General features: G+C 43.9%; 1 protein-coding gene across 1 annotated transcript in view; it reads left to right on the plus strand.

Annotated features, from left to right (window-relative positions):
* Positions 1-847: 847 nt before the first annotated feature.
* Positions 848-26294, plus strand: part of POU2F1 (POU class 2 homeobox 1) — a 136166-nt gene continuing 110719 nt past the window's right edge. Inside the window, exon 1 of the mRNA XM_080648718.1 lies at positions 848-977. Within this exon, the coding sequence (XP_080504844.1) occupies positions 917-977 (61 nt within the window). The 5' untranslated portion in view covers positions 848-916. The remainder of the gene's footprint in view (positions 978-26294) is intronic.

Consider the following 26294-nt stretch of genomic DNA (forward strand, 5'->3'; position numbering starts at 1 on the left):
GGAGGAAGCCTGTCTGTCCAGGGCCAGAGGCCGCCGCTCGGTCCGATCCGCCTGAGGGCCCGAGGATAGGTCGGGCGGGAAAAGCGCGCCGCCTGGCGCCCGGGTCCCGGCGGCCGCGGAATCAGAGGCTGCAGAGCGGAAGGGACTGGGGCTAATTAAATTAACCCAGGACGCGCCCCCCGCTGGGCCCGCCGATGGCGGCTCGGGCAGAGCTAAGGGCGGGGACTCCTCCAATTCAAATTTCGAGCGGGTCGCCCGCGCGAGGATCAGCAGGTGCCTCGGCCCGGCGGCGGGCATTTCCGCCTTACCTGCCCGCAGGGCCGGAAGTCACCTAGCGGAGGCGCGGCCCCGCCCGGTGGCCGGCGTTTCAACCGCGCGGAAAGCCTGAAAGTGTGCGCCCACGTGTAGTCACGAGTCTTCACGCTCCGGGCCGCGGGCGCCCTGCCCTGCCTTCAGAATGCTCTGGGCCCGGGGAAACCGGGGCAAAGCTGGGGGAGCGAGGAGGAGGAGGAGGGGGAGGGCTGTGCGAAGCCTGAGCGGTCCACGTACCCCACTGCACTGGGTACGCGCTGGAGGGAGCCCGGGAGGTCGCGCATGCGTCGACTGTCCTTCAGGCGCGTGGAGAGAGTCGCGCATGTGCAGAGCCCAGACTGGAAAGTGGAGCAAAGGGGTGACTGGCAGGTTGAGGACGCTTCAGCGACTAAGGAGCCGCGGCGGCCCGGACGCGCGTGCGCAGAGCGCCCGAAGGGGCGGGGCTCCTCCACGCGGGCGGCCTCGTGCGCCCCCTGTCGCGCGCCTGGGGACGGAAGGCGCGGAGGGGCGGGGAGGAGGGGGCGGTGTGGAGGGCGGGCGGGGGGAGGGGAGCCGGAGCGAGGGAGGGCTTATCGACCCGGCGATTTTGGTTAAAATATTCAAAATGGCGGACGGAGGAGCAGCGAGTCAAGATGAGAGTTCAGCCGCGGCGGCAGCAGCAGCAGGTAATCATTACGGCATTTTACATATTCATATTCATACTCGAGCCGGGCTCCCGCGGCCCCCCCGCGACTTAGCATAATTTATTAGTACTCAGGATTATTATAATTAACGGCGGGGCGCTGGGGGGCCGGGGAGCGCCGAGCCCCCGCCGGGCGCCGAGCGGAGGGGGAGAGGCTCTCAGCGGCCGGGCGGAGGGGGACTCGGGGCACCGGGGGCTGCGGCCCGGTCCGCCGGCGGCCGGACCTGGCCCGGCCTCCGCCTCCTCGCCGCCTCGAGCCCGAGCGGGTCCGCGGCGGGGCCGGGGCCGAGCAGGACAATGAAGACGCTTTACATATTCATAGCGGCGGGCGGCCCGGCGGGCGGGCGGGGGGGGGGGGCGTGGAGGCCGGGCGGCGGCGGCACAATGCCGGGAGGCGGCGTGCCCGGGCGGACCCGGCGGCCGGACCCGAGCACGCGTGCCCCCGGGAGTGGCGCGGCGGGGCGGGGCGGCGGGGGGCGTCCGCGGGGAGCGCCCGCCGCCGCTCGGGACCCGGGTCTGGCTGGGGTCACGGCCCCGCACCTCGCTGCGCCCGCTCGTCCCCCGGGGGGCGGCCCGACTCGAGCAGTCCCGCGCCCGGGGTGCGCAGGGCGACAGTGGGCTCCGCTTCGCGCCCTCGGGCGACCCTCGGGAAGCCCCCCTCCGAGGGCATGTCCTCGGGCCGGCGGTCAGCAGCCCCGTGGGTCCCGGTCGGGCGCAGTCCCGGAGGAGCCGGGTGGAGGCGCCGGCGTGGTGTGGCCCCCGCGCCCCTCCCTGACCCTCCCGGAGTATGGCCACTCACCCCCGGAGCGCCCCCGGGTCCCCGGAACGCGGCGGTGAGGGCGGCCGGCTCCGGGACCCCCGGCCTAACAAGTTGCTAACATCCCGGTCTCCCTCCTGTGGGGAGTGGGGAGGCGGGGATCCCCGCCGGTCCGCGGCCGCGTCTGCCCGCCGGGGGCTGGGTCCTCCCTGCTCGCCGCTGCGCGGATCCTCTCTCATTTGAATAATGTCTAATTCGGGGAGGTTTATATTATTGAAATGGCCGCCTGGCTTTCCCCGCCTCTCATGTTTAGTAATTCAGACCTTTAATAACAGCCACTCACAGCCCAACGCCGTGTTTATATTTTACATTCGCCCCATGTGCTTTTGTGGTTCGATATGATTCTTTTTTTTTTTTTTTTCCTTGGCAATCCACAGGGCTCTGAGATCAAACCCAGGCTGTGCCGGGAAGAGAAGGGGGAGCGAGGCCTGGCTCCTCCTGCAGTTGCCTAGGCCTCATGTTCTCTGCAGCCTCATTTATTTACTAATAACCAAAATGACTCCCCTCACCCAATCTTCACGCACCCCCTACTCCGCGGGCACAGCTGACCCTTCAGAGGCCTCACCAGCCTTCCCACAGCCCCGAGCTGAGCATTAACTCTGCCTTGTTTTGTTTTCTCTTAAAAAGACTTTCTTATAGTGTGCAGTAATATTGGGCCTAAGAGGGGGGTGGGAGGGGGCGGGAAACTGTCCTATTTTCAGAGGCTAAATGAAGCCTTTTTGGGTTTCACTTTGTTTTGGTGGAGCCCCTTGCCCTCTGGCTCCAACCCCCAAATTAAACACTTGCTAGCTTTGTGAAGGTGGGTCTGCAGGACTTTTGAGACAAGTCTTTTTTTTTTTTTTTTTTTTTTTTTCCAGTTGGGGAATAGCTAAGTATTTTATAAATCCTAATTTACAGCACTTTCAGAACTTATCAGGGCCGCGCTCCCTTTTCAATCTCTTTATTGGAATTTAAAATGGGGCTGATACTAATTTTGTGCTGTCACTGTCACAGACTTGCTTATTTTAATTGGAGCACTCCCGAAAACAGAAATGGGGTTCTGTTTTCTTTGAGTGTTTGTGTCATGATTAAATGAGTAAAATGGAGGAATAAACACTGTCATTGTGTCCACCCTGATCTCTGAACTTACAACCCTCCCAGCACACCCGCTCCCTCTTCTTAAAATTGTCAGAATTGATTTTGTTCTATGTAGATTTAGGACAGTTGGTCGGTGAAAGGTATATTAATTTCAACTATGTAGAAGAAATAGTAATTTTGAATTTTGGTCTTTCCCTTGATGAAGTTTTTTTCCCCATTTTATTTTGTATAGTCGTGTGTTTTTAAAATCATGGTATTGCTTCTCATGGGGTTTTTTCCCAGGCTGGGAGAGGAAAGTATCAGAAGTGTTGTTAAATACTGATGTGTTAAACCTCTGAAGTTATGTTAAGGCCCTTTAGGGTCAGTTGCTAGCTACAGATTTGGTGAGACTTTGATCTTAAGTTTAATTTGTAACAAAAATCTAGATTTAATGGGCTAAAGCAAGCCAATTTCAAATAACCAGTTCTTACCATTTTTCTTCTTTAACTTCCAGTAGGCAGGTCCCGAAATGCAGCAGGGGAAAAAAAATCTGTAGCTTCCACAAGACTGTTCAGGTGAATGACTGTTTCAGAGATCTGAAGCTTGAAGTCAGGTGGACAAAAAGCAGGAATATGATTTTGTGCCTTAAGTAGCATATGTTTTTGCATGGGACTCTCAAGATATGGTCAAACTGATGATGTCATTGGACAGAGGACAAGGTGCAGTTAATTTGATTTATTGTCCTGAGGTGAAGTGTAGCAGCGAAACCCTCTCATAGGGAAACCATTTATCTCGGGACAATTTCCTTTATAGCTGCAATTTAACCACCACGGAGGCTGTAGGTATTTTATCCAAGAGGAGAAAGTGGACATTGCATTTTACAAACAAAATTTCACTGGTACAATTTCTGTAATACAGAAAAGGATGACTATTATGAACTGGCCTTTTATATTCTGGTTGGCTTTCCATGCTATTGTAAAAATTCATTTCCTCAAATTCTCACAGGGAGACTATAGGCCTTAAATAAGTGTCATCTTGGAAGTGATCCAGGTGCATGCTTATTTTAGATGGCTTCTTCCTGACCCCCCCACACTCTAAGCTGTTTCTTGATTTAATCAGAGCACAGCGCAGGCTAAAGGAGAGACCATGTGTGTTCCTTGTATCTATTTTCACGAATAAAGTGAAGTTAAAGAGAATGAGGGCTAGTTGTTCTTTTAGGTTGAAATTATAGTGTTTAAAATAAAGTAGAATACTTAACAGGAAAGCATGTGCTTTGCAAACAGTTTTTAAAAATATAATTCATAACTCTTTTTGGTTTTGTTTTAGTCTGGACAAGTTTGTGCATTTTATTTTGATTGATTAGTGATTTTTAAAATTTATAAAATTTCACTTATAATTTTTGACATCTGAGTAGATTTTCCTGTTAGACATTTTTTTTATACAACTAGTTTATCTTAGTGAGGATTAAAATGCCCTGGGAATGTGGTAGTATTGCTTTATTACTAACTCTGACTTGTGAGACAAGCTTGTTGGATGGAGTATTTTATGTTACTTTTGAGCCTCCAGAAGTTGTACCGTGCCTGTCTGCTTTTGCATCTGTCAGGTGGCTTCCCACAAGTTTTCAGAAAACCCATTGTCACTTCCTTCTTACCTTGCCCCACCTATTAATTACAATGGTGCTTTTGAATTTAGGTCCTGAAAATTCATGTCACAGCTGACCAAATGCTTTTAATTTTTAAAAGGACCAGTCTGTAAGCTATTTTTGTATAAGTAATTTTTAACCTCTTTCCCAAACTAATTTTTAATTTCTTTGATTTTGTCATCAAAAATCCCAGTAGTCAGGGGAAATATAAACAACTACTGCTATTCAGGTGTAAATGGTATGGTATTGTGCTGTATTTTCAATTTACTGATTTCTGAATTGATAGACGGTATAACGCAACAGAAGTGAAATATCTCACTGTGGCCTGAGTTGAAGTCATTGTTAAGCTGTTATCCACCTGGTCAGTGGATTCTGAAATAAGTGGAGGGCTCAGAATATTAAATTAAATTGCTCTTATCAAGCATCAAATGTGTTTAAAGGAGCCTTTAATATCTTAAGCAGGTGTTTCTATAATCCCAGAACTGAACATTTAAATGCTATCTTTCATAAGTGTTTTCCACTCAAAATGAAACATTTAAAGTTTCTTAAATCTGTATTACTGGGTCTTGAATTTAGTTGTGTTTTTTCAGTTGGTCACTCACCTTCATGAATACCTATTTCCTTTGTTGCAGAAAGACTCTAATATTATGTGGTGATGACTGCCTTATTGTTACCAGTTATTTTTGTTTTGTATTTACTGTAATATTGAAAACCCACAGCCCCAGTCTTCACATACTAACCTTCTTTTGGCCACTATTAAAATTAATTTTCTTTTAAAACTCTGTTGTGTGACTGTCATTAATTTCCTTTTATACAACATTATTGGTTCAGTTACACAGTTTTTGTAATTCATAGACTGAAACCTCAATTTGAGCAGGGATGTGTTTTCCTAATGGAAGTGATTGCATTTAGAACTATTCAAATAATTACTGTTTACAGATCAGAACAAGTCACAGACAAAACATGCCCCTTATCGGTCACCCCTCTTCTTGTTGCTGTTGCCTCCTTTAATGTTAAATGCCTGAGCAAACATGCTTATTATGTATTTCTCCGGGGAAATCTAATATTGGGCGGTAGGTAGCCTGTGGATCGGCTAGTTCCACATCTGCCTTCCTTGAGTTTCTGCATCCCTCCTAGATGAAGTCTTTCTTCCTCTTCCTTTTAAGGACATTCCCCCTTATTATCTTTTTGTGTTGCTTAAATAAGATAAATATCTTTTAGGGTGGAATCAAGGTTGAACGAGGTAATAATTATGGTTCATAGAATAGCAGTTTCCTTCTCCATCTTCTTTTACTGGATGTTTTTGCTCATTATTGACATTTTGTGAATAAGGATAATTGGATAATTTTGTAGATTTATATTTCTTCTTAGGAACAAATCGGTTTTATGTTGTACTGACATCTTTCTGACTGTGTCTAAGCTGGCAGTGAGCCCTTATAAACTCTTTCAGCAGTAATAGCAATGGGACCAAAAATAGCACGAGCGGAGCCAGGGCCTGACTTACTAGTCCATTTACGGGATATTTCAAGTTGGAAATGAGAATTGTCTTGAGCTTCAGAACCTCTGATTGAAGAAGCTCTTTATGTACCTTGTGCGTAGTTTATAGAGCTGTGTGTTTTAACTACAGGAAGTTAACTTATTGAGTACTGATATGGTATCTTGTTTGTACTCAGTGACTGATATATAGCTTCTTTGTTTTTTCTTTTTAATTTATTTTTTCCAGTTAAACAAACACTCAGGTTTTCAGTGTTGCTTAGATTTTGCTGACAGGACTAGTAAAGAGCAAAAGAAGAATCAGCAAGCCTCTCGATTTATCAGATTATTTTTTAAGTACTGTCCAGGAACCTGGGTATTCATCCAGAAAAGGAGCCATAATATTAATTTTTTTAAAAAGACAATGTGAAAAGCACAGAACTAAGCTCAATATGAGTATTTGTCATAGTAGCTTTATGCAGCCTGCAATATTAAGTAGTTTGTCATGTGATTTATTTCCTCATCTGCTGTGTCACTTTATTGGTTTTTATGTTGGAACTTTAGCAATAATGTATACATAAAATTAGTAAAATAATAAAAATTATGGTTGGTCTTATTTTTATTTTGCTAGTGGGCATTCACTTTGCAATCAAAGGTAATAAACATTATGTTGTGTGTGTTAACTCAGTTGTGTTTGGCAGGTGGTCACCTTAAGTAATGGGGTTATACTGACTGGCTTTATAACCTACTAAGTGAATATACTTTTTGGAGAAAAGTGACTTACCTGTTTTCTTGTCTTAGTCACTTATTTTAATGGTCTGTTTAATGGGGGAAAACGCCCCCCTTTTTTGCTGATTCATACTGCAGCAAACAAGTATATAATCAATCTTTAAAAATAGTTATTTAAACAGTTCTTTGCTTACACAAAGTGTCTGTTATATACCTGCTCTTGTGCTGGTTATCTTTGGGAACAGCAAGGGACTATAAGGCTCTGCTGTGGGACAGTTGATGTGTTTACTTAGCAGGGAAGATTGAAAGACAGTGTTTGTAATTACATATTAAAATATGTAATAGATAATAAGGATCAGAGTAGAGATCAGGGTGTGTCTGCATTTGTAGAAACACACACATCCTAGAACCTTATAGCTGGAAGGTAATGGAGATGCACTGGTCGTAAGCCATGACTACTAGTAGATGCTGAGAGCTTCTCACAGGGGTCAGTGGCTTTCCCACAGTGTCTGAACAGATGAGTAACGGGTCAGAACACAAGACTTCTGGCTGTCCAGTCTCCTCCTCTCCAGTCTCCCTCCACCACATTGCTGCTAGTCAGACTTTCAGTAGGAGGTGAGATTTTTAAGCTGAGCTCAAAAGGGCATAAACATTAGAGGAAGGAGAAGACGGGAGGTCGTGGTCTTGATTGTGCTGTGAAGGTGAAGAAGGAGGTCTTTGTTCTGTGCGCAGAGAGGCTGGGGAGGTTTTTAAAGAAAGGACTCTTGTGATAAAAGTGATGTTTTAGGTTTGATATGGTAGTGTGCAAGAGAGTTTGAAATAGGAAGGGAGAGATTGGACCCTTGGAAACCAGTATATAAAAATTGAGTTGTGTTGCCTGATTGGCGTAGCTCAGTGGTTGAGCGTCCACCTATGAACCAGGAGGTCACAGTTCCTGGTCCGGAGCACATGCCTGGATTGTGGGCTCGACCCTCAGTGTAGGGTGTGCAGGAGACAACTGGTCACTGATTCTCTCTCATCATTGATGTTTCTCTCTCTCTCTCTCTCTCCCCCTTCCTCTCTGAAATCAATAAAAAATTTCAAAAAAATGAGATGTGTTGTTTGTGGACTAATTGCTTTAAGTGCTGTTAGAGATTCAGACATAATAAGACAATTACCTGACCTCAAGAGGCTTTCTATCTGATATGATGTAATGAAATAGATCATCCAGGATGAAGATGATGAGGATGCTGCCCATTTACATTGCAGAACTAGTTTATTTCTGACCAGTGGTTTTGTTTTCAGTTTTCTGGACACTGTCTGCTTGACTTAGTTTTCTTTCCAAGTCAAACTACAGTGTTCAGGCCAAATCATTAACCTGAAAGATTACATAGGCAATTGTGGTATGCATTTTTCTTAGCCTCATTCCCCATCCCATTTTGTTTGGTATTTCTTTTATTGCTAACACTTTAAACTCTTGTTATTTTGTGTTTTATGTGAGCTACTTTATATTCTTTCTGGAGCAAGGCAGGTATAAAATTATCATAACTGTGACATAATGATAATGTTGGTGTTTTTATAGTACCTTAAAATTTATAGCAGCACTCTCATTTTTATTACTTTTGTTAGTCCTTTCAGGCAAGTATTATACCCATTTTATAGTTGAGTAAAATAAAGCCCAGATTAAGAGACTTTCTTAAGGTCACATGCTTAGTAAGCACTGAGTGTGCTTGGGGAATAGCCAACACTTGCAGGTTAGTGATGACCTAGGCTGTGTTCTGGAGACTGGTGGAAACCAGGCTGTGACTGTTAGGGGGCCTCCCATGCTGTGGTGCTGGTGAAGGAGTTTGGATTTCATTTGCTAGGCCAGTGGTCGGCAAACTCGTTAGCCAACAGAGCCAAATATCAACAGTACAACGTTTGAAATTTCTTTTGAGAGCCACATTTTTTAAACTTAAACTTCTTATACCACCACTTCTTCAAAATAGATTCGCCCAGGCCGTGGTATTTTGTGGAAGAGCCACACTCAAGGGGCCAAAGAGCCGCATGTGGCTCGCGAGCTGCAGTTTGCAGACCACTGTGCTAGGCAGTAGAGAGTCATTGAATTTTTTTGTTCTTGAGCTATGATCAAAGCCCTTAATTTAAAGTGTTTAGCAGCTAATTAGAGTCAAAGGGGAAACGAGGTTTTGAGTTTAGATGAACAGAAGTAGGGAAGTGGAAGATGGAGTCATTTAGGGAATAGGCAGTGAACTCAGGGATAGACATATCATTTCAGACATGATTGGGTGGGTCCTATTAGATTATACATTCACTGTGTGATCTACATAGAAATGTGAGGATTGAGGTTTGTGCTCAAGCCACTGTGTGTGGACTGAGCATTGAGTCTGAACACTAAATTCTAGACATCTCATTTGGCCTTGGCACTGACTTCTGTGGTTGTCTCTCAGCAGTGAGATGGTGATAATACCAGTGTCAGAGGATGCTGTGGGAGTAACAGAGGCAGAGCAAAAGCATTTTAAAGTCCTGTGTAGTTTTGCTTACATGGGCACAAGAGTTAGATGTGCTGCTGGAGAGAGGAGCTTTGGCTCTCCAGTGATTGGGGGCATCTGATGGCAACAAAACTGACCCTTGATCTCAGGCCCTTCTGCTGAATGCCCCACTCACACGTCTGCCTATGCGTTCTTACCTTTTACTACTTCCTTGAAGAGTATGACCGAACAATTCCACCAGGAAGTCCCCTTACAGGCCCATTACAAAATCGGCGTTTCTTTGATCAGGTTTTAATTTAAAAAAAATCTTAAAACTGTGTTCAAGAGCTGTCCTGGAAGGGCGTGGCTATGTTTTATTCTGCTGCTTGCTTGGGCTCCTCTCCCTTCTTCTCCCCCTCCACAGTCCCATCCAGGTTTGAGACACAGGACCTGAAACAAACCATGGGTTCTGGTCAGGCTGGTGTTTGGGGGTGCTCTGTGAGAACCTTTGTTGAGAAGCTCACATGGTCCTTCCCTTGGAAAGTTGTGGTGGGTGCGGTGTGTGTGCAGAGGGCTCGGGAGCTGAGGACCTGGGTTCTAGACTAGCGGTCGCCAACCGGTGGTTCGTGGACCACTGGTGGTCCGTGAGGTCCGAAAGGTTGGCGACCACTGGTTAGCTTTGTGACTTTGGGACAAGTTACTTCACCACTGATTTTTTTCCTTTTTCTTTTGCATTTGTAAATAAGAGAGTTCAAACTCTTAAAAGCCATCAGAATTGTTTTTTAAATAAATTTGAAGCTGAAGCTTCCTGTATGAAAGGTAAGCATGCAGCTGTTGCGATTGAAAGTGGGTGCCGGGCCAGGGGGGAAAGTGCACTCTGCTACTTTGTTTCTGGATCCTTAGGACTCTATGCTGCACTACCTGAAAACAGCCTGTTTATTATTAGGGACCTATAAGTCCATTATTCTTGCTCCACAAATAGCTCATCCAAGCCTGTGCTCTTGTGCTACTTTCTCTGAATTTAGCAAATTCAGCACTTCATTATACTCAGTCTTATTATTCCTCTAATTTAGTTTATATAAGTAATTCTTGTCTTAGAAACACTTTGCTGGGGACAGAGTAGATATTTAGTAAACAATGCTGATTGATTAAACTAGGGGTTCTTGACCTTTGCTGGGATAAGAATCACCCATGGAACTTTTTTTTTAAATTGGTTTTTGGAGAGTGGAAGGGAGGGGAGAGAGTGAGAGAGAGAGGGAGGGAGAGAGGGAGAGGTGTCAATTTGTTCCACTTATTTATGCATTCATTGGTAGATTCTTATATGTGCCATGCCTGGCGATCGAACCCAAAACTTTGGCATATCGGGACAACTCTAACCAACTGAGCTACCTAGCCAGGGCACCCATACAACTTTTTCAACATGCAAAGGACCAGGCCTTCCCCCTTGAGTTTCTCCTACAGTAGAGGACACCCATAGTTTAAAAAGCTTTGCAAGTTGTTCGATAGCATTGAATGAGCACATGTTGCATTTTAAGATTATTGCTGAGATTCTCTTGAATGGTTCTCAGTGCACAAAAATGGTTCTATAGTGGAAGGAAACAGAACCGGAACCTTGGCTCCTTACTGTGTTTATAACTCTGTCTAGCTTTCTATGCTGAACAAAATCATTTAACTTTTCTGCCCAGAGGGTTCTCATTAATAAGTTGGGGATTATTTTCATCCTTTTTTCTTTTTAAGCTGTGGAATTCTTCAAAAACATCTCTTGGGTGAAGACCAGTAAACAGAAGATCCCTTGAGTAGGTTGGCTTTCATCTGATACCGTTTTAACAGACATATTAAGAACTAGTAGATGCCAAAACCGGTTTGGCTCAGTGGATAGAGCGTCGGCCTGCGGACTGAAAGGTCCCGGGTTCGATTCCGGTCAAGGGCATGTAACTTGGTTGCGGGCACATCCCCAGTAGGAGGTGTGCAAGAGGCAGCTGATCGATGTTCCTCTCTCATCGATGTTTCTGACTATCTATCCTTCTTCCTTTCTATCCTTCTTCCTTCATCTCTGTAAAAAATCAATAAAATATATTTAAAAAAAAAGAAAAAAAAAAAAGAACTAGTAGCCCTGTGCATAAATCCGTGGCCAGTAGCTCTCCGCCTGCTGCCCTGCCCTCCTGTAGCTCCCCCTCCATCCTCCCTCATAGCTTGCTGCTCTGCCCCCTTCTGTAGCTCTCCACCCCACCCTGGGGCTGATCTGTGATCCAGGCTTTACCAGATTGGTCGTTATGCCTCAGGGCGTATTAGCATATTCCTCTCTTATATAGGATATAAATCACAATAGGCTTGATCCTATCTTAGCAACAGAGCTGACTCTCTGGAAAGGTGATATTTAGATTTTAAAATGGAAACATCTTATTAGAATATGAATGAACAAGGAAAGTAAGCTTATCAGAAACTGTAGTCATTCTCAATGGGAGCATGAACTGGATTGCAATTAACCATCCAGACTGGTCCTTCCAAATTCACAGGAGGTTTGGGAAGGGCTCCGGAGGAAGTGGTGTGTACAGAAACGTGAAGGATGCTGCAAGTCAATTGCCCATGGCTGGGAGTAGGGAGTGGGGCTGAAAGTGTTCTTGGCAAGGTACGATACATACATAATTCTGGAAACTAGTGAAAACAGCACTTTCAAGGAACGGAAGCTTGGCTTGGCTGGTTCTGGAAGAGCCGGATTTAGCTGAAGAGTTGAAGATGGTTTTCAAGACCTTGTCCTTTTTAGTGGCCAAATACACAGGCAAATTTTGGAGGAGATTGCACACCTTCCCACCAATGTATTTCTAATGAGAATAAACAACATTTACTAAGTCTTTGTCCAGTTACTGTGCTAAACGCTTTACAGCATTTTCGTACTAATCTTCACGGTGACCTCATGAGGTGTGTACAGCTGTCACCCTCTCCTTTCAGGTGAGAAACTGCCCTGTAAAGGGGCTGAGTGCAAGTCTCCGACCTGTTCTAGTCATGGAACCTCTAACTGCTACTTCAAGTCAGTTGAATAATCAAGTACTTAGCAACAGCTGTTTCTGAGTTTGTCCTTAGTGCTCTTATATCGTTCCCAGTCCAGATCCTGTGGTCCAGAATAGTTACGCACTCCTTTTTGTCTGCAGTTTGGAGAGATGGACACTGGCTTACACATCTAACGCTAGCCTAGCTTTCAGCCATCTCCAGGCGTTGATTGCGAACATATTTTGAAGCTGTTTGTGTGTGCAGATTGCTGATCATGGTAACCTTAAATCCTGAGCCTTTTGGATTTCTCTGAAGAATTGTATTGTAAACTGAAGCTATTTGCAGATGTTAACATCCAGATCATTTTCATTTGGGGCACCTTATTTTTTCGTGACCCAGTTGGCTCGATAGAAAATTAGGCCTTACTGTGGTTACATATTATTTTGATTAACATGTTTAAAATATTTTAATGTTTCTCAAATGAGTTGTGATTTAAAATTGGTGTACAGGCAGATACCATGGCTTTGTTTCCATGCCTTCTCCTTACCAAGCTGTTATTAAATGAGGGTGTAGCCCTAACCGGTTTGGCTCAGTGGATAGAGCGTCGGCCTGCAAACTGAAAGGTTTGATTCCAGTCAAGAGCATGTACCTTGGTTGCGGGCATATCCCCAGTAGGAGGTGTGTAGGAGGCAGCTGATCGATGTTTCTCTCTCATCAATGTTTCTAACTATCTCCCTTCCTCTCTGTAAAAAATCAATAAAGTATATTTAAAAAATAAATAAATGAGGGTGTAGCTTTCAGTTGAGGCCACATGATAGTTGATTCTGTTCTGATAAGAAGTCATTCATGGTACTGGTGCTCCCAGCCCTAACAGCCTGTTTAATCACGCCCCAAATCATCTTAAGTTGCTAGATGATCTGTGCCTAAAATGCTTTTCTTTACACTACCTTGCTGAACACCCTCCACCCCCATCCTTCCTTAAGCAGTCAGCAAGAATGCTGTTATGGTGGACTGCAATGTAGGTACACTCGAGTGCCAATCACTGTTAGGAGGAACTGGTGAAAAGTCTGATGTTGGGGGAGATATAGTAAACTTCACCCTAGCTGAGAAGATGAACGAACCATTTCAAGTATTGCTGGAAGAAATGGTGTGATTTCAGGGGATTAGGCTAGTGTCGAAGCCATTCCAGCCCCTGCTGCTGCAACCACATCTTCACCATGTAACTGCACACTGCTGTGAGGAGCAGTGTGCTGCTGGCTCTGTTTCCCAGCCCTTTCCTGGAACACGCTCCTGCGTGTGCAAACACACACCTGCAGTGCACCACACACACGTCCATGTCACACGCCTCTGAACGTGCACACAATTTAGAGGGATTCATAGTGTACAGCCTGTTCAGTAACTTGCTTCCACCCCTCTTTGTGTGTTTCTGCATGGCTCCTTATTCTTTAGAATTTACCCAATTAATTAAATAATCCTTTTTATTTGCTGGGTATAATCTCTGGGTAATTTTAAGGCTGGCTTTCTAAAAGATCTTGGACCTTTATTCAGTTGAATAACAACTGGCATAAATAACAAACGGTAAAGTACTTGTGGAATTATTAGGGTGGCCATAGCTGATCACCGGTGATTCTCAGGTTCATCAGAGAGGCCAGTGAGGGCAGCAGAGGGGCATTGTCACCTTGTCCTATAAGACTGGAATATATTGACATATCTGCAGGTTTCAGTTCTTTAAAAACTAGCCTAACCTGCCTTTTTTACCACAGTCTTTTCCAACCTTCCACACCTTACCTCACCCTTTATAATGGTTGCACAGTATTGTATTATATTGATGGGCCAACCTAATTACTTAATTTCTTTTGATATATGTTAGATTTTTTTTTCCATATTTATAAGTATCCATCAACATTTGAATTTTGTGTATATGGCCAGATTGCCCTTGAGAGAGGTATCATTCTATATTTTTATCTATGGTACAGATTTTATCTGATATTTAATAGTATTGGTTTAAATTTTTGCCATGTTGATAGATAACAGATATCTCATTGTTTTCATTTTCATATTTGCACTGTAAGTTGGGCATCTTACGAATTTTTTATTTCTTTTTCTGTATATATTTCCACTGTAATAAGATTTCTTTCTCTTGTTGTATTGCACTAGTTCTGGCCCTTTCAGAATACTCTTTCGTTTTGTTTTTTTGAAAATTTATAACTTATTAAACACTATTCTCTTTCCATGAGTAACTTCCCCTCAGCTCCTCAGCTCCCCAATTTTATTAATTCCTGTATGGTTTTCAAGAAGCAGTTCAGGGATGAGAGTAGTGCCTGGGCCACCCCCTAGGAATTCTTCAACATTCCCCACAGGCTCCTCTGTTTCTGTGGACCCTCTGCAGGCATCTTATCTTAGCACTCTTAATTATTGGCTAACTTGTTTCTCTTTTTTAGAATAGCTTAAGGTCTTTGAGGTCAGGGACTACATTGTATTCCTGGCACTTAACACATGCTTGCTAGTGTGGTGCTCAACAAGTATTTATGGAGCGATATTTTGAGTCTCAGATTTTCTTCTATCCATGGACCTCTAGGAGGAGAGTGCACTATGTCCCTAAGAGCCTGGGCCTGGGGCCGTCGCAGAATGAAAAAAAAGGATAGCCCACGTAATTGAAAATGACTATGAAGTCTGTATTCTCTTTCATAATATATTGGTATTTGTTTTATATACCAAATATTTAAAATTATTAAACTTTGAGTAAAATTGACCTTCCAGGGAGATGGAGCATGTTTTTATTGTGATTTGGGGTCCTCTATACATGAGAACTCAGCGAGCCTGTCTCCCGATGAGAAGGGGAAGGGCACCGCTCCAGAGCCAGACAGATCTAGCCTTGCCACCACCTCCTGGCAGCAGCTTGTTCTTTAGCTCTTTTTAGTACGTTACTGGACAATCTATTTCAGTTAGTAAGCTTATTCATAGCAAAATATTTATTGAATGCCTACAGTTTTCAGGGCCCTGCTATGGTGTGTTCTGAGTGTGTGATTGGAGCAGGCACAGTGCTTGTCTTATGGCGTGACCCAGGTGCCAAGGTTCTCTTCCCTGGGACTGTACACATTTGCCCTCCTTCCCCTCGATCTGTACCTCACTTCCCGTCCACTTAGCAGAACTTCAACAACAGTCAAGTCTTGCTTATCTGGAACCAACTGGTGTGCAGACTAACCACAGTCTAAAAGAAATGGTACGTTTTTGAAGGAATAAAATATGATCAGAAAAACATCACTTAGTCTGAATGGTCTCTCATTGACCCTGCATGGTAACTGTAGTTGCGACATGTACCTACTTCTTTGGGAGTCAGATGCTTTACTTGTAGCCATCTGTTGGCTACTCATTCATAGGGAGGGGATTGCAGAGTTGGGGTGGGAACAGGTGAGCTGTGGCACTGTGGTCATGGAGAGTGGAACCAAATTTCATCTTTGCACAAAAATGTTGCTTTTAGCAGAGGAGGACTAAGTTCACTTAATTTTTTACTCTGCCTGCTCTTAAGACATTTTACTTTTGTGTGTGTGTGTGTGTGTGTGTGTTAATCTTCACCTGAGGATATTTTTTCATTGGTTTTTAGAGAGTGAAAGGGAAGCAGGAGAGACAGACAGAGAGAAACAGTGATGTGAGAGAGAGACATGGATTGGTTGCCTCCCACACACACCCTCAGCAGGACCAGGGATGGAGCCTCCAACCTAGGGATGTGCTCTTTTTTTAAAAAATATATTTCTTTATTGATTTCAGAGAGGAAGGGAGTGGGAGAGATAGAAACATCAATGATGAGAGAGAATCACCGATTGGCCGTCTCCCGCACGCCCCCTAGTGGGGATCGAGCCGCAATCCAGGCATGTGCCCCTGGCCAGAATCGAACCCGGGACCCCTCAGTTCGCAGGCCAACGCTCTGTCCACTGAGCCAAACAGGCTAGGGCCGTGGTCGGCAAACTGCGGCTCGCGAGCCACATGCGGCTCTTTGGCCCCTTGAGTGTGGCTCTTCCACAAAATACCGCAGCCTGGGCAAGTCTATTTTGAAGAAGTAGCCTTAGAAGATGTTTAAGTTTAAAAAATTTGGCTCTCAAAAGAAATTTCAATCGTTGTACTGTTGATATTTGGCTCTGTTGACTAATGAGTTTGCCGACCACTGGGCTAAGGCTAGGGACGTGCTCTTGACCAGAATCAAACCTGGGACTCTTCAGTCTCACAGGCTGACGCTCTATCCATTGAGCCAAACTGGCTATGGCAAGACATTTTAATTTTTTAATTCGATATGTGGAGGAGAGGGGTGAGAAGGTGTGTTGGATGATCTGGAGTGTATTTGTTTTTTTTTTTTTAATCTTCACCGGAGGATATTTTTCCATTGATTTTAGAGAGAGTGGAAGAGAGAGGGAAAGACTGAGAAATATCAATGTGAGAGAAACACGATGGGTTGCCTTCTGCATATGCCCTGACCAGAGCCCGGGCCAGGGAGGAGCCTGCAACCGAGGTATGTGCCCCCAGAATTGAACCCTTTGGTCCATAGGCTGACACTATCCACTGAGTCAAACGGCTAGGGCTGGAGTATATATTCCACCTATGGACTTGGAACCTACAGGACTCAACCCAAATCTCCTCAGTGCTGCCTGGAACTGGATCTAAGCTCCCAGCAAGCTTGGGGCTCTCTGGGGCATGGGGAGCAAGACATTTGGAAGCTAATAATTTTGAGTGGAGGTGGCTCAACAGTGTGAAACAGAGTGGACATACAACAGTGACATCACTGCAAATCCTTGGTGTCTAGGAAAGATGACAGCGACTTTGAAGGTGAGAGGCTGTCTAGCAACAGCACGATTTGGCCATGCCGGTTGTGGGGTTGAAACAGCACCTGGACCAGCCCATCCAGAGAGCTAGAGGGCGGTGGACTCATGCTGCCAAATGTAGGGTTTTCCTTAATATGGGGGCGGGGCAGGGGGAAGCTCAGATAAGAAACAGGTTAATAACAACCTGTTTGTTTTTCCATTTTTATGAAGCAATTTTTGTTTTCTTTATTAACTGTAACTTATTTTTATCATTTTGAGTGGAATAGTAAGTATTTCTAAAAATTTTATATGACTTAAACCAGCGGTTGCCAACCTTTCTGACCTCGCCGACCACCAGTGGTCCGCAAATCACTGGTTGGCGACCGCTGACTTAAACCGTATAATAAGTTTAAGTTTAAACAAAGTCATTTTTCTGCTACCATTTGTCTAATTTCTATAAATAAATACAAATTGCTTGGGAAATTCCGTGCTCTTACCTCTTCATTTCCCTTTCCTGTTTCCCCAGTCCATTGAGAGTTGAGTTGTTTTTATATTTTAAATCCATACATTTCCTTGAAATCCTTTCTCTCCCTTGACTTCTCACTCTAACTTTTTTTCTGACTCCTTAAATTTAAAAAGAAAATTTTTCTTATGCTGCATTAAGGCAAACTTTACTCACTCATTTGTTTCATTTTCTCTCAAACTTAGGTGGTTTATAGAGATTCATAAACTATAGCAAGAAATGCAGAACAAATATGTAAAACAAAATAAAAGCCTGTTACAGATCTCTAATATTTGTTTTCAGTGGGGCACAAATATGTCTCTAAGTTCCATAGTAGATAGTGCAAAAGAGAAGCCTAGTCAATGTATGGCATACCATTTGGAATCTGGCAAGCTTATTTGAAGAAAAGCACCATTTCTGATTTTAAGATCAGAAGGAAATTTCTCCTTGGAGGCCTTGGAAACAGGGCCCCGTGTGAAGGAACAGTGGCCTCCGCACAGCAGTGATGCTGTGGACGCACCAGCTCCTTTCCTCATGGCCTCATGGGGTGAGGAGGTGAGCCTCATTTGGAACAGTCTGCCTTCAAAGGGGAAGAGATTTTGGAGAAATTTGAAGGGTGGAGATATTGCATATCCTTTAAGTGCGCTTCCATAAACATTCTTTCTCAACTTTTTATGGATTGTAAGCTCCTCGAGGACAGGAAGTACATCTGCTGTGTCCACACTAGTGGACAGGGCTTGCTGGCTCAGTGTAGGCCAGTGGTCGGCAAACTCATTAGTCAACAAGAGCCAAATATCAACAGTACAACGATAGAAATTTCTTTTGAGAGCCAAGTTTTTTAAACTTATTCTACTGCCACTTCTTCAAAATAGACTCGCCCAGGCCACGGTATTTTGTGGAAGAGCCACACTCAAGGGGCCAAAGAGCCGCATGTGGCTCGCGAGCCACAGTTTGCCGACCACTGGTGTAGGCTATTAAGTTTTTTCATAAAGATTGGGCTGCACTGGCTTTGAAATTATATTTGTTGGTGGTTGTCATTGAAGGTAGAGAAGATGGTTTTGTTGTTCAGGGAGATTGGTGGTGACTCAGGTGGCACCCGAAAAGTACCACTACCTTGGCAGCTCAGGGCAGGCTTGGTTCTCAGAAACTTGATTTCGTTGCCATACGTGCTGAGAACAGGACACAGAAACAATGCCTGCTTACGTTAACCCGTATACCTGTTATGGAAAATGCAAGTGCAAAATGGGTAGAGTTCTTGCCATTCGTCAGTACCTACCTTGCTTTAGGGAAAGCCAGACTAGAATTAGAGTTGTTGCTTCAGAACTTCCTTGGTCAAGGCCAAGCAAATTAATTAGTTATGCTTATGGCCAGACATACCTTCTCTGCTGCTAGGGTGAGCAGTCCTGGGCACATCTTGAACATTTTCTTCTTTGGACTTCCCTTTCCTATTCTCAGCCCAGGTGCTGTCCTCTAAAAGCATTGTTTGCCACTGACAGAAGGACAACACAGGATAAATAGTCCACTTAAATGGCGTTTTAAGTAAGGGGCTAGGTTGAAATTCATCCTTTGGACTATTTGTGACTCTCAGCTCCCCATCACCATGTTTGAGTCTGCCATGTTGTTAGGCAGCGTCGGCTCCTAATGTAAACATGAATTGTTTTCCAGAGTCAAGAACACACTGGATAGGGCTGTCCCTCGGCAGCAACTCAGGTGGTAATCATAGCACATACCTCAGGTGTACGGGTGTATGTACACACAGCAAACTGCTCGGTGGCTACTGGTTGTATTTTGGCATTGTAGTCAAATTTGATACTCCGGCCTTCCCCTCCCCATTATTGTCATTCTAGCAGGTGTTGTGGGAGATTGGTGGCTACTCAGGTGGCACCTGAAAGCAGAATACTAGAAGCAGAATACTGAGCCCTTGAACAACAATGTGCTTTGAAAAGTGATCACTTTAATGCAGACATGAAAGTTCCCTGTCAGCATTAAGCAGAGTTTAGGAGCCTACAGTGGTTTAAATTGCATTAGGTAGAGGGACCAGGTGGTGGTAGGAAGTTGGCTGTTCATTTGGGGGGGAAAATGTGTGTCTGGGTCATACCTTAAATAATATACAGAAATGAATTCCAGAGAGATAAAAGATTTGAATGTTTAGAGAAACACTCAGAAAAGTACTTGGACACAAGGGGAATAATTTTTATTTCGTTTTAGGGATGGAAAGGCTTTTGACACAATACTCAACTCCATAAAAGGGAAAGATGGGTAGACTTAACTATGTAAAATATTTAAGGTTCTACCTGCCAAAGATGCTACAAATAAAGTTATATAATATACTAGAGGCTTACCACGGGAAATCGCGTGAGACCCAGAGCCCTCACGCTGCAGGACCCAGTGTCAAGTCCCCGCCCACCCACGCTCACAGCCCCGCCCACCTTGAAGACATTTGTAAACGGAGATAAGAATAGTTTCCTGCCCTAACCTTTTCTTCTCAGGAGCACTTAAATTGACCTTCGTTGGAAGATGAGAATTGAACAGAGCAACACTCACTTGTTCCCATGAAGAAATCATATGACGTTCATCAGGTGCCTTCTGGTTTTTGGGCGTGACGGCCACAGGGTTTTTATAATAGAGATGGGAGAAAATATATGAGTAATAGAGTTAAGTTTATTCTTAATATGTTAAGTATTCTTAAACATCAATAATAAAGGACAAATGCCCCAATAGAATGATGGTCAAAGTGGATGAAGAGGCAATTCACTTTGGGAATATAAACGTGAACCCTGGTAAAAGCCTTAGCTGTAAAGACAGAAACCTCTTCAAGTCCGAAAGGTTAACAAACACACAAAAGGATGAAGAAATTGGGAAATGTGTGCTTTTGGTGGGATAGTGGGGCAGTTAGCATGTTAAGGACCTTGGCCGAGACCTTGGCATAGAGACCGTCAGTGCATCTGGAAGCCTGTTTTTAATCAACATAGTAGATCAAACCAACTCTAAAAAACGGTTTTTAACAATATCATAAACAGAAGACATCTGAGGACCTGGAATATATTACACAAGTCACTTTTCTGGTGTCCTGGGCATTATTTTAAAAATATATTTTAATACCCTTTTTCTTTATTGTGAACTATTTTATTTCTTCAAATTTTGATACCTTTCCTAATTAGGTTCTGTTCAGGCTAGGTTAAAACTGAATATGCTTGCCCAGCTAGTGTTACTCAGTGGTTAAACGTCGACCTATGCACCAAGACATTGCTGGTTTGATTCCGGTTAGGGCACGTGCTTGGGTTGTGGGCTCGATCCCCCATGAGGGGTGTGCAGGAGGCAGCCAATAGATGTTCTCTCTCATTGGTGTTTCTATCTCTCACTTGCCCTTCCTCTCAAAAAAAAAAAAAAAATCAATAAAAATATGTTTTTAAAAAACAATACGTTTATACAGACTTCAGTTTATTTGGCTAGGGTTCTAAAAGCAAATTCATATGTTATATTAGTCATTTCAAAATGTGTTTCTCAAGAGATCGGTCAAGATTTAACAACAGTTTCAGCTAGGAATAGTGAGATTGTAAGTGTGTGTGTGTGTGTGACAGAGACGAGAGAGAGAGAGAGAGAGAGAGAGAGAGAGAGAGAGAGAGAGAGAGAGAGGGGTGGTGGTGGTGGTATGAGAAGAAAACCCCATGATTGGACGATTTGGTTTTCAGCTCAAGGACTAATCTTGGATTCATTTGTTCTTTAGTAAATTTAGTTCAATATTTATCAATATTTCGCTGAGTATAGAGAGAAATAGGGGGATAGTTTCAATATATTAGTGGGAAATTTTTGATTGATTTCTTTTATGTCTCTTGTATGGGTACTAGGAAAATATATTTTTCCATTAAAAAGGTCATACTTCTTGGAAATTCTCCTGGTTTGGCAGCCTGAGCTTGTTGGTCTAATTAAGGGTATGTTTCCTGCTTAACATTGTAGGTTTTGCAGAGTTGGTGGAAACACCATATTATTTTGTCATCATTGAGTATACGGTGCTATGGGCTTGACAGTGCATAGTGTAAGGTAATTAAATTAACCTGTATTCTAAGAATTAAGAGGAAACAGATATGGTATAATATTTTTCCTGTTTTTACTTTATATATCAATTATTTAAATCAAGTATATTTCTTTTCTAAGTGTGGGCGGTTTTCCCCATGTTTTTAAATATGTTTTCTTATTGTTTGTCTTGTAACAGGCCTCTTTAGAAGCTTCTTGCAAATGAAGGCCATCCTGTTTGCTGTTAGGGCTATCTGACCAGACCTCTGCGAGTATGTTTAGCACCCGCAGTCCAGGTTTCATGTGTTCTGTCTTTGCAAATGAGGAGAAAGAAGCACAGATGTTTTTCTTTCTAGAATGTGCCTACCAAACAGCTGTCCCCGCTGCCTCCTCCCAGGGACTTGCAGTGTGCTTTTCCAAAGTGCTGTCCAAACTTATTCCTGCAATTTTCCATGTGGAAGAAGCCCCTGCGGGAAGCACTAATATGAACTTTTGAGAGGGTCTAAGATCCCCAAATCTGTTGTCAGTGATCATTTTTTCTCAATGAGGAGGAACCAGCACCGTAATAAACTCCATTGTTGATTATTTAAGAGCACAAATCAGATTGTTGTCTATATACTGTAAAATTGTGTAGTTAAGTTAGCTTTTATTAGATCTGGTTTTCTACTTTTTTGCAAACTCCAAACCAAAGAATGTTCATAGCTGAGCACAAACGCAAAATGAACCTGAGTATTTCTGGCCAGTAGAAAAGCTTAACACATTATTTCAGAATGTAATTGAGTTTGATAGTCTCTTGCTCACAGAAGAGTCCCCTTACCAGGGGTGATTTGTCCATACTTTTAGTCTGATGTGGGAGGGCCCTGTGCCTTTCGTATGGCATTTTTCTGTTCTCTGCCTAAGACAGTGCTGGCAGGCATGCTACCAGGAGCTTTGGGTATTGACTGATTTCTGTATACACTTAATTCACATAATCTGATTGGGCCTTTGGGTTTTTAAGAAATGGCCTGGCTTTATTGCATTACAGCGTGTGTGGCCCAAAGAGCATGTTTGGATGAATTTCCTCATGCAATACTAATGAAACTTAGACACGTGTGACTATCAAGGCACAAGTTCACTTATGAGGCTAAAAGAGTTTCACTTCAGAGAAAGGCCTGCAGCATTTACTTTTAATGCTTTGAATTATGTTTGTATCTCTCATCAGCCCAAGAGTTTGTACTTGAGGGTCAGAAACAGAACTTTAGTCTCTGGCTTGCATATTGATTTACTGACTCTCTTGAACAAGAAGGTGTCATTCTTTTCTACTGTCATGTTCCATCCTGTATTTTTCTAGGTTTTGGTTTTTTTTCCAGAGTAAAACTTGGAGCTGTGTTTAGTTAAGGATTTTTTAATTAAAAAAAACAACACAATAAAGTTCCTCTTAGATTTTTTTTTCTTTTTAACTTGGTGCTAGGTTTCCCTGTCTCAATGAGGAAAAGAGTAGAAAAGGTGGCTGGGTGTCTTTGCTGCATTATTTTCCCTCTTTGCTCCTTGCTTTTATGTTGCAACTGGAAGAAAAGGCGCCTCAGTGACACAGACTCCAGCTGCATCTCGGAAGTTTTGTCAGTTTGATTTCTGACTAGAATGTAGAATGGAATCTCTTCTGCCTTCGTTACGTCCTTGGGCAAAATATTTCAGACGCCTGTGTAATAGGTGAGTGGCACTGGGTTTTTTAAAACCTGTTCACACATTATTTAGTTTTTAAAGAAAAGAACTTTCTATAATGTTGCTTCAAACCAGGAAATGCCTTGGTATTCTTTTTTAAAATATATTTTTATTGACTTCAGAGAGGAAGGGAGAGGGAGGGAGAGATAAAAACATCAGTGATGAGAGAGAATCATTGTTTGGCTGCCTCCTGCACGCCCCCCACTGGGGATCAAGCTCACAACCTGGCATGTGCCCTGACCAGGAATCAAACCCAGGACCCTTCAGTCCACAGGTCGTCACTCTATCCACTGAGCCAAACCTGCTAGGGCTTTAGTATTCTTTTAAAACTGTTTAATAAGCTTATTAATCTGACTTAGAGGTTATGGGGGAATACAGGTAAAAACATTGGGCAGCTTCAATTTTATTGACTGTAAATTCAAGCAACATTACTAATGTGCTTTTGCTGCAGTGAGTGTGTTTCTCAGCCCCATGAGGGCAGCCACTGTGCCTCTTGCCACCTTCCTCCTGCACAGAGCTGGTGTCTGGCCCCAAAGGTAGCAGAAAGTATTTATTAAATTAGATTTGATGTGGCGGTAATTCCTTTTCTTTGTGCACTGCCCAAGCTTCAGCCATACCAGAGCTGTTCCACAGGTGGCTCGGGTCTGGCTACACACAAGCCTACGCAGAAGGTGGTATGAGTTTCACTCACTGTTACAAAGCAGCAAGTGCTATGTAGAGTCTGACTCATAACCATAGAGAACCTTGAAACTGAAATCAGAAACATTTATCCTTGGTTTCAGCGATGGAACATATAGGATGATGCTTTATTCTCAGTTATCAGAGAAAATGGTGGCTCAGGTCATTTCTTATCTGTCCCTTCCTGCCCCCCCCCCCCCCCCGCCCCCGACAAGTATAAGAATTTTAAATTGGAATGCCCAGAGATGTTATGGTTCATTTTCTTCCATTGGGTGATTTTTGGTGAGTAAAAGTCACCGTAGTTTGTAAGACTTACTTACATTCCATAACTTTTATTGTTTCCCTACTGGCCAGGAACAATTTGAAGAACTGGACAGATTTAATAGGAATTTCTTTCCCTAAGCAGATCTCTCCATGGTTTTTGCCTAGAGATGGGGCAGGTGATCTAATTGCCTGGGAGCTTTTTCGAGGTATATGTGCCTGGGCCCTGGTCTGGTTTGGTATGTTTAGTGTGGTTAGGTTCAGGCCCCTGCATTTTGACATAGATCTTTAATGATCCTGAAGTGTGTTTGCTCTTGAAGGTGGGAGATACCGGGTGGGCTCCAGTGATGAGGGCACACAGAAGTCCCAGTGGCCACTCAGGAAGGTTTCATAGAAGTAGGGGCACCTTAGCTGGATCTTGTCCTCACAGGTGTTGAGAGTAGGGGCGAACCCCTGCATCCACAGAGGGTACAGGTAGATTCCGGCCTGAGAGCAGTGTAAATAGAACGATAGGTGAAAACAGCTTACTGAATTTTGGAAATTGCATGTAGTTGGCATGATTAAACTATAAGGTGAACATGGTCAGAAATGAGATAGTTTTTATGCTACAGGAAACAAAGAGACATTAAAAAGTATTAAGAAAGGAGGAGAAAATTAGACTTGAACTTTAGGTCCGAGGTGAGTGTTGTGAGACGAGGCAGGACCGTCAGCTGGAGTCACAGTAACCAGATAAGAGCGACGTGGAGGCCTGAACTGAGGGTTGGTGACTGGTTGGATTGAGACGAGGAGGAGCCGGTGATTTCTCACTTGTCCAAAGAGTATGTATGGATGATGTGCCCAATGTCAAGGTGAAGATGTGAGGGGGTGATTAGGTTTTGGAAGAAGATAAGGGGCGGGGATAGAGCTGATGAGTGAGAGGGCCTCTGTGTAGGGGATGGCTTTGAGTAGGGGAAGGTGTAAAGGACATCCTGGTTTTGCTTGGAGGCACTGCTCCTCCCCACTTTCAGTCCATGCCTGATGGGTGGTGCGCTCTCCGCTGGCACCTTCAGGAACCTGTTCCCAGTCAGTGGTGGGCTCAGATGGTGGGCATTTTCTCAGAGGAAGCTATCACAGCTTTTGCTTCTGTTTGAGCTACGGGGGCAGGCATCCTTACAGAGCTTAAACCAGGCATCCTGGCAGGCATCCTTGCTGGAAGGGAGAGTGGTTGCAGTTATCTGGCTCCCTATGAAGCCTGAGAATAAAGTCAAAATAAAAGAGGGAGGAGGGAGGAGAGAGGGGAGAGAGAAAGACGGGGGAAGAGGAGAGAGGGGAGAGGAAATACCAGGTCCTGAAGATACTGCTTGAGTGTCTGTAATGAGCTCTGCTTCTGGCTGTTCCAGTTACTTGAGCCAATAAATCCCCTCCCTTTGTTTTAAAAACTCATCTCAGTTTCTGTTAAGGTTTCTTCTCTGAAATTGATAGGGTCCTCACTGAGAAAGAAATGATCATGATTTTTATTGTTGCTGAGGCAGGAGATACATGGTGAAGAGAACCTGGGTTTTAGATGAAGAATTGATGAGGATATTCACGCTGAGTCCCTAAGTAAAGTGAATATATCTGAGGCTAAGTGACTTCCTGAAGGTCCAGTGTCTGATAAGTGATGGCTGAGACTAGAATTCCGATGTTGGACTTTTAGCTCAGTGATGTTTATACCATATTACCTCACTTAGGCTTCTAGAAAAGTGAAAAAATGATGGTCTTTGGATGAGCTGCCTGTGGATAAAAGGAAAGATGATTTGGTTGTTGTATTTGAAAAACTCTTTGGATCTAGCAGTACAGTGACTGCTGCTCAGAAGAGCCTCAGTGCACACTTTTGATGCACGAGGATCTGGGTACACTGGTTACAGCTACCCAGGCCTTGACTTGGAGGCAGTCATTTTGAGTGGCTTCAGGGAGAGAGCTACTTAGAAGGCGGTACAGCCCTGTTTGAATGTGGCGTCCCTTTCCACTGTCTGATGTGCTTGTGGAAGTGTCTCCCGAGGACCTTTACTTTGTTCCTAAATTTATAATGGAGCGGCTTCTTGGGGCCGTCTATTGCTCAGGATGCTCTTGGTGATAAGATTGTTATTAAGTCAGGAAGGTGAGCTGAAGACTGCCCTGCGGGGAACCATTTGCTGCTCTGTACAAGAGAGGCAGTGCGGCAAATCAGCTCTCATCTGG

This window comes from Plecotus auritus, assembly GCF_963455305.1.
Source record: "Plecotus auritus genome assembly, chromosome: 12".
In the NCBI taxonomy this organism is placed as follows: Eukaryota; Metazoa; Chordata; class Mammalia; order Chiroptera; family Vespertilionidae; genus Plecotus; species Plecotus auritus.